General features: G+C 41.0%; 1 protein-coding gene across 2 annotated transcripts in view; it reads right to left on the reverse strand.

The window, feature by feature from the left end:
• TMEM117 (transmembrane protein 117) overlaps nt 1-9,074 on the reverse strand; it is a 315,506-nt gene extending 306,432 nt beyond the window's left edge. For both annotated transcript variants that reach the window (XM_042468102.1, XM_042468103.1), the window contains exons 1-2: nt 8,738-9,074; nt 2,732-3,026 (exon numbers count right to left, since the gene is read on the reverse strand). In XM_042468102.1, coding sequence (XP_042324036.1) covers nt 2,732-3,008 — 277 coding nt within the window. In that variant the 5' untranslated portion in view covers nt 3,009-3,026; nt 8,738-9,074. The remainder of the gene's footprint in view (nt 1-2,731; nt 3,027-8,737) is intronic.
• Between the last annotated feature and the right edge of the window lie 249 nt (nt 9,075-9,323).

The following is a 9,323-nucleotide window of genomic DNA, read 5'->3' on the forward strand; positions in this document are numbered from 1 at the left end:
GAAAAGACAGCAAATATGTGAGTTTGGTTTATTACGTTAACATTTTTTCAAGCCAAGAAGAGCTTGTGAGGGTTCCTAAGACGAGATATGTCTCGTCCGCGCAAAGGGCATTTTCTACCTCAGCCCCTCGGATTTGGAACTCGCTTCCCAAAGAGCTCCGCTCTGTCTCCTCTGTAGATCTATTCAGGAAAAATCTCAAGACCTTCCTTTTCTGACAAGCTTTCCCTCATGTGTCCTAATTCCACTCCCCCCAATACACAACTGTTTCTATCCAGCTAATTTTGTTGTCTTGTAAATAGTAATGTTTTTAACTAGGTGTTGTAAGTATGGGTTTTTTGGTAGGGGATATTGTTGTTGGGGATGTATTATCTTTTTTTGTTTATGTATTAATGTTGTTAAACCGCTATGATCTAATGTTGGAATAGCGGTATACAAATAAATTTTATTTTTATTATTATTTTTTATTATTGTGGGATTTTCTGCCTAAGTACTAAAATAACATGGCTATGGATATTACACAGCTTGACAGGGAGGAGGAGAAGATGCCATTTGTTGTTTCTACCTTTAGTTCTACGAACATAGTGTGAAACCTAGGCTGCTACCACTGGCAGATGGCGACTCTCCTGTCTGCTTTTTTTCCTGGGTTTCCATTTGAAGTTCAAAAATGCTATCCAAAGTGCTGATCCTGTCTGGTAGATAGGAGTTAACACTATGGAAAGCTTGTTTAATACTTGGACTAAAACCTGGAGCAGATTAATAGATGCTACTAATTGCATGAAATATTCACTTACCAGACTCTCTTTGCTGTTTTGTTAGTTGTGATACAGTATTTAGTTTATTAATCAGTTTGTTCAGCAGTCTTTTAATGGATGTTCTCCAAGTGGTTTACAAGGCAATTTGTTGGATCAGCATTAGCTACTGGATTGTTGTCACTGTGTGCCTTTAAATAATTTCTTACTTATGGAAACCCTAGGATGAGCCTATCACAGGGCTTTCTTGGCAAGTTTTCTTCAGAGGGAGTTTGCTGTAGTCTTCCTGTTGGACTGACACAGTATGACTTCTGCAAGGTTAGCCAGTGGGTTTCCATAGCTAACCAGTATTCAAACCCTGTTGCTCCATAATCCTCATTCAACACTTAAACCCTAACACCACACTGGTGCTCTGTTACTGGGTAAGCAGTGTCAGCTGAATAAGTCTAGCTTGTATTAAGGGCTCAGAACATTCACCCTCATAAGAATATCTTAACTGAGAGTTTAAAGGGGTAAGAAATTGATTATGACATAAGCTTTCAAGCAGGACAGATTTCAGATTTATCAGTTCTAATTTATTTTCCATTACAGCCCCAAGATCAATGAAAGTCAGATGTCAACCTTCCAATCATCAGAACTGGCATCTTAACCACTAAAGCTACTATGAAAATAGTTGTGACATAAATATCTAGCAAAATTAAAATTATAGCTTTAAGTTATGATATCATACTCATAAATGTATTTACATGTGCATAGTTTCATGTGATTAAAGTGAACATTTGGTCAATGTGATGGTTTTTAAGAAAATGTAAAAAGAATTTTAAAAATGTAAAATTTAACATTAAAAAATAAAAATTTAAAAAATTTAAAACATGGGGCTTCTCCTTTCTCCTTTCTCCTCTCTCTGAGTCTTGCCCCACTCACATGTTCTCTTCCGTGTTTTAAAGTGATACAGGAAAATGCCACAACCTGTTTTTGCAAAAATGCAGACGTTTGGGGAGCACTGGTGCCTGGACTCCCCACAGCCCTAAGTGATGTCCCTGCACACATCCTTGCTTCAGTACCCAATATGCTATTTCATGTTAAACCAAATTCCATTCACTTCAGCAATGAAAATTTAAATAGGAAAGGTCTTTTTGTTCTTGTTTTTGCTAAGCAATTGCAAGTCATAAATCCTTGCTGACCTACTACAAGCCAGCCTATTGACCAGTAAATTCCAACCTATGGTCTGCCCAGTCCAATACTAGAAACTATTTCAGCAGATGTTCCTACTTTAGGAATTTGGTTCAAATTGTAGTTTCCTAGAGGAAATGGAATGGGCATCAAATAGCTCAGTGACACAGGTCCATGGTTCTTACACAGCAGAGCATGACAATTTCAAAAAATCTGTGAGGGTCACTATTTCCATGCCTCCAGTGCAGGCTTACAGTAAGAGTGCTATTGTATATACTGTTGAGCTTGGAAAAGTTTCTCTTTTTTTGGATTACAGCTTCCAGAATTTGCATTTGCCGCAGCTTAGTATTTGCCAGCATGGCCAGAGGATGCTGGGAGCTTCAGTACAAAAAAGGATTTCTCCCTGCCCACCCCCCAAGCTGTGGCAGATACTAATAGCAGATAACCATGATCTGTTATAAGAGAACATTATAGATAAAGACACCATTGCGTTCCAGAAATATAACATCCTTACATCAAGATTGGATGGAGAAAGTGTTATGAAGCATGTCCTGAGTGAGGAAAGTTAATGCCCCCTTCATTAGACTACGCAGATGTGTCTTTGCTGTTTTTAAGATCATTTGGCTTGAGATTGATGGTCTAACTGAGACATCTGTTTTCAAGACAAATTCTTCTCTGTCATGTAGCACATCCTATTCTGCCATCCCCATTAGCTTAGCTGTGCTGCATTTTCCTCCTGATAGTGTCAAATGGTAGCATCACACAAAAAGAAAGTGTAAGAAAGGCTTTTAGCACATGGAGGGACTTACCAAATAAACGCTGATGGAAGAGGAACTTGCCAGCTATGAGTCCTGTGAGAATAGCAAGTAGCCATAGGAAGACTTTTAGAAACCTCCAACCTCCTCCTTCAGGATATTTATTTGCTACAAAGGAAAAGCAGTTCCCAACAACAATGACATTTGCTTCTGTTTGGCTGTGAGATACTGGATCTTCAGCAAATACTAAAAAGTTAAAGAAGATCACCAGGTAGGCCACAATTAAGCGAGACCAGGGGTGCTGGAAGTAGTAGCGGAAGTCCTTGCCCATCCTGTCACATGCCAGCCACTGCATGGAAAAACAAAACATGCACAAGTTCTGGATTATACATATTATCATGCTTACACATCCCACCTTCCAAGCCACTATAGGTCCAAAACACATTGCAAGAACAACCTCGGTGCTAGGGAATCCTGGGAATTGATGTTTATTGTTGCACCAGAGCTCTCTGACAAAGAAGGCTAAATGTCTCACAAAACTACAGTTCCTAGAACTCCCTAGCACTGAGTCAGGGCAGTTGAAGCGGTCTCAAACTGAATTATTTCTGTAGGGTGTTTTAGACCACATTTGTCCAAGATCTTGAGAGTGAGTTTCAGTGGCTGAGCAAGGATTCAGTCCCTGGTCTCCCAGAGTCCTACTCCAACACTCAAACCACACTGGCTCTTCCCTTACAGTAACTCAGAAAGGTCAGTGACACAAGATGGGGCACATTTAAAAAATGCTGGCCAACCACATCAGATAGGTTGCAAAGTACTACCCTATGTGACTCAGCTGGAATCTGTCAACTAAGCATACTTTCATCTGTTAGAAATAAAACTGCATGTGTTCCCATTAAGAAGGAGTATGAATAGAAAACTACAAGGGGCTGCAGTTATCCTTCACATTATGAATGCATTTTTAAAAAACTTTTCTGCATTGAAGTGGTCCAGGCCAAAGCAAGTGTGATAACAAATTAATGGAGCCTAAACCAACTGCTGCTAACTTCTTTTATTGACTGGAAGGGGATCAAAGCATGACTGTCTTTTTCTAGATTGGGCCAAGGTTCACATAAACAGTGTATGAGGAGGTGTAATTCAATTTAAGCTTCAAGTATATGACAAGTCTAGTATCCATTCAAGACAGGAGTTCTGCATAGGAACAGGGCAGCCACCCAGTTTAAAAGACAGTGTGATCATATGCATGTCTACTCAAAAATGAGTTCTACTGTAGACTTAGCTGGAAAAACATCACTGAATACAATGGGTTCCTTTGAGGCTGAGTTGTTTAGTTGGTTTTCTGGTTCTTTAAACATGCCTATGGATAACAATACAGACAATGTGGTGTAGTGGTTTGAGCACTGGACTACTAGTATGGAGACCAGTGTTTGAATCCTTGCTTAGCTATGGAAATCTACTGAGTGACCTTAGAAAAATCACATTCTCTCAGTCTCCTAGAGGAAGGTAAAGGCAAACCTCCTCTAAACATATCTTACCAAGAAAACACCATGATTTGTTTGCCTTGGGACCTAAGTCAGAAATGACTTGAAAGCACACACAACAAATGCTCTGAAGTAAGAAGCATATTGCTTTTTGCTTTAGGTGATGCATGTGTAATAACAGGTGTTATCTTAGAGACATTCTCTGCAGTCCTGGAGGGAATTCAGCTTCAGATGATGCTTATCATTCTGGGAGGTATTTGAATGAAAAACAATGGGTGGGACCTTTTGTGGGGCAAGTGGAAGGCTGGCCATGTAACTTTGGAGCCAACCAATTAAAAGAAAAATCTTGCACCCAATTAAAAATTGGGAGATTACTTGATTTAAATGTTATTACCAGTTAAATCCTTAAACCAAAAATTCTTGCTGTAGGCCAGGAAGTAGTTTTCTTGCTAGGTTTAAGATTGTTGGTCTCTGTATCCCCAGAATTCAAGCAACATATGCTAGAGGCAGCAATGGCAGTCCCCACCTCTTCCACCTGAGCTACCTGGCTGCTCATCCCGTTGCAGTGCCATCACTAGGGTTGGCATCACCTGGTGTGGTAACCCATGGTGTCACACACACACCATTGACCTCCTCCCATGGCACACCATAGAGAATCCTTAGTAATGTTTTTGTACTTATATTACTCATCCATCGTAATTCATATATATCATTGAATGTAATGATAATAGTTGTACCATATATGACTAGCAAAATTAAAATTATACCTTTAAATTACAATATCATATGTGCAGGCTAAATGTATTTATATGTACATAGTTTCATGTGGTTAAAAAGAAAAATTGATAAGATGGGACGTTTTTAAAGAAAATGTAGAAAGAATATTTTTTTAAAAATTAATTAAATTATTTTTTAAAAAATAGATTTCATTTTTTTTAATTAAATTTTATTTTTCTAAAACCTGAGACCTCTCCTTTCCTCTTTCACTTCACTCACACCATCTCTTCAGCATTTTAAAGGGACCCAGGCAAACACCACGACCTGTTTCTGCCAAAAGTACGGCACAACACAGGGAGAAGGGATCACCATCTTTTGCACTAGGTGGCAAGATTATTTAAGTCAGCCTTTCAGTCATACTGAACACACTTTTCAGCATGACAGTTGAGATTTCAAACAAACACTGGGAACCAAGTGATAAGAAAACCTGTTGTTAAAGGAACTACCAAAGACAGTGCCTGAACTCTATACCCTCAACATAGGCCCAGAACCTTAGACAATTCATTTAAAGCATGTTAAAACCCATCCCACTGACAAGGAACCACCAGATCTTCTTGAAAGCAAGTGTAGGTAGACCCTTTTGGCAACTTCTCCATTCAACATGGAGAGGTCAGGAACTGAAGGCATAGTGTACACAATCAAAGACACACTGGAAGCTCAGCTCCTGTGCACAACCCTGCTCCTTGTCCTCATATCAACTCACCCTCCTCGGGCCCAACACCTACATAGTCCTCTTATCTGCTGCATGTCTCAGGTGATATAATGAGCCATATAAGCTGTTTGCTTGAATGCATCCCTATGTTTAAAAACAGGACAAGCAGTGTCTCTCCATATAGAATCACAGAATACAATATGGAGCATTCTAAGACAACAACAAAAAAAATCCAAGTAAATACATTCCACTGATTTATATATAAGGCATTTTTTCTCAATTTCACGCATTTATCATTAGGACTCCAGGCTAATGCCAAATATCTTCCATGAAAGCTAACGATTTAAACAAATTGGTTTGTCTCATCAAAAACTCATTGTCAGTTCATTCTTAAGCTTCATTTTGTGTTTGTAAGGATAACAAAGCAACTACTGTTGTGGCCTTTTCCAGGGTAGGGTGCCAATAAAGAAGCTAATAGAGCTTTTAAGAAGAATGCTGTGGGACAAGCCAATGGTAACAATAGAACTGTGTTAAAGTCACAGGAAAGTTGAAAAGCAAGATTTAAGGCTTTAGGCTACCACCATGAACACACCCAGTTTCATTTTATTTCATGAACTGAGTGGGCTTGGGCCAGATCATAACTTGAATAGAGGACCACCAGGGAACACCAGAAGTCTTCAGGTAGGGCTAGAGAGGAATCAGTGCTGAAACCTTGAACACCTGCCAGCCTAGATTGAGAATAGAGGGCTAGATAGACGAATAGTCTGACTCTGTACTAGGCACTTCCCTAAAATTCTTAAGAAATGAATGAATGAATGATTTGTCTCGGTTACCAGCACTGAGCAGCACTGCCGTTTGTAAATCTAAATGCATCTAAAATGAATCATCTTTGGAACAAGGTTTTTTTAAAAAAAAGCACAGTCAATTAATAATTTTTATGGCCATCATTTCCAAAAATAATCTAACTGATCCAGGCTGTTACCTAGATGTTTTCAGAATGTTTCCAGCCAAATATCAAATGATGGCTACCTTGCCATTAAGCTTAGGTCTTCTATTATTCATTGCTCAGATTGGACACATTTACAGACACAATTGTGCATATGAGAGTGAGGAATGGGAGAGAGATTGAAGATAAAAAGCCCAGAAGAAATAATCTGAAATCTTTGGTCTTTGCAGAGTTTTAACAGATGCAAATAAGTGTAACCTCAACCAGGCAGATCTGCACCACCTTGGAAGGATTCTTAAAATGTGATACATTTAAAATATTTTGTTCATGTATCTCACCCCAGTTGGGTGGGGAAAGAACTGTAGAGCAAGACAGTGTTATAGCCATTTTACAGATGAAGAACTGAGTCTGAAGTAGAGGCCAACTTTATAGTTTGTGACTTCTATTAGATTTGAACTTGAAACTACCTCATTTATTATCTTCTCCACCAATATATGAGCCCTGTTCCTATAGGGGACTATAACAAATCACATGCAATCAGAGTGAACTCAGTGTTATGTTAGTACTTGGACTATAAGATTTTCCCTGCTGCACAGAGATAAACACATATATGCATTATTAAAGACGTTTCAAAACTGAAGAGAAAGCATTACTAATAGAGTTAATTTACACACTCCCACCCAACAAGGTTTCCATGTTTTGGAACTGTAGCTCACACGATGCCTGACCACTGTCAATGAAGGATGATGGAAATGGTAGTCTGTGACATGTAGAGGGCTTAGTTCCACTGCTTCTTTTCAATCCTGATTCATGCAAAAGAACAACAGAATGCCATTAAAAGGCCAACATGAGCAAAGTAGTGCTCCATCACTGGGATTATACATTATGTTTCCAGAGGTTGGGGAAGATTTTGGAAATGAAGTACTCCATAACACAGGCAAATCTCTTTACTGTTGTTTTGGTCTTGTTCACATTGTAATCCTCACCTAATGGTGGTAGTAGTATATTTATTGTTAATTACAATTATTTGAGATTTTTCTTAAGAAGAAGAAATCCCTATTCAAAGGTTTACCATCCAATAGACAAAGTACAGTTTAGAAAAATACAAAACAATAAAATCACAGTGGACCAAGTAAGCATCTTCATCTGAACACTGCTGTACATAGTATTCCCAGATACAGCCTGGAGGACCTTTAACATCTCTTTAAATAGATTCTGTACACTGGTCATTTAAGCTGCCTCATTTCCATCAACAACGGTTCTTCCCAAAACTGTGTGTTGTGTGCCTTCAAGTTGTTTTTTATTTATGGCAACCCTAAAGCAGGCCTGTCATGGCATTTCCGTGGCAAGGTTTGTTCAGAGGAGGTTTGTCATGGCCTTCCCCTGAGGCTGAGAGAGTGTGACCCATCCAAGGTCACCCAATGGGTTTCATGGCTGAGCAGGGAATTGAACCCTGGTCCCCCGAGGTGTAGTCCAATGCTCAAACCAAAACCACTCCAATGATAATAAAGCACCTCATCACTCTCCACAGGGTTGCTGAAAAAGAAAAAGGCCCCTTCACCAGAGACCCTGCCACAACTTCTGTCTCTGGCTGCATCTGCACTGCAGAAATGATCCGGTTTGATACTTCTTTAACTGCCCTGGCTCAGTGCTGTGGAATTTTGGGAAGTAAAGTTTGTTGCGGCGCCCTGGGATTCCCCAAATCCCATAGCACTGAGCCAGGGCAGTTAAAGCGGTGTCAAACCGGATTATTTCTGCAGTGGGGATGCAGCCTCCATTCCACTATTTTCAGTGAGTGGAGCAGGGGAAGGGTGCATGAAGAAAGGCTGTTTAAACTTTAAACTGGTAACACTATGCAGTTTAATAATAATAATAATAATAATTGTATTTATGCTCCCCCTTTACAAAGCGGCTTACAAACTGTTCATTAGACAGATTCGTTGCTAATTAGTTAATGGTTAATTTAGCATTTTAAAATGCACTGGCAGATTGTATGAGAAGCCATCTCCCCATATGCAATACAGGAAAGAAATGACAACAATCCAGGCAGAAAAGGAGGGCCAGCCTCCTTCCATGCCCTATAGAGAAGGAGGTCACTCTGAAGCCGGACACAGACCCACGAGCATGTGCAGAGTGCCTCTTCTCTCCAAGACTGGTTCCTTCCCTTTCTTTCGGACACTAGGAAGACTAGAGAGGCTTTTACTCACCCTGGCCGGAGGACACGTTTTGGAACCTGGAGGAGATCTGGGGGTGCAGGCTATAAATCCACGCCGTCCTCGGGCGGCCCAAACCCGGGGGCGGCCTTGGAGGGGGGAATCTGGAGGTAGATCGGGGACTCCTCTGGCTGCGCCAAGGCCGGCTCCGACTGGAAAGGCAGCTCTTGCAGGGAAAGAAGGCAGAGGAGGAGGAGGCGGAGGCTGCTGCTGCTGCTCTGAGGCTCCCTCTCTGCCTCTTTAGGCCTTTGGCAGCCCTGAAAAAGCAAAGGCATCCCCAGGCCCCGGCTCCAAGAGGCCCTGCAAGGAGGCCGGCAACATGCAAGCCCTGCTCAAGCCAGCTCCTGCCCAGCCCCAGCCCTCCTCCTCTTCCTCCTCCTCTTGGATGCTTACTCTTCTGTCAGCTCCATTCATCTCACTGTATGCCCCATCTCCTTGTTTGTCTGGGATGCAGAGTGCCTTGAGGGTTTCAATGGGGCCCAGGGGAGCAAAGCTCTGGGGCCCCCGTTCCCAGGATCCCCTTGCATTTGAGTCCTGGGCTTGCATGGCCCCAACTCCGATTCGAACCCGGGTCTCTAGG

The sequence above is a fragment of the Sceloporus undulatus genome, chromosome 5 (genome assembly GCF_019175285.1).
Source record: "Sceloporus undulatus isolate JIND9_A2432 ecotype Alabama chromosome 5, SceUnd_v1.1, whole genome shotgun sequence".
NCBI classification, from domain to species: domain Eukaryota; kingdom Metazoa; phylum Chordata; class Lepidosauria; order Squamata; family Phrynosomatidae; genus Sceloporus; species Sceloporus undulatus.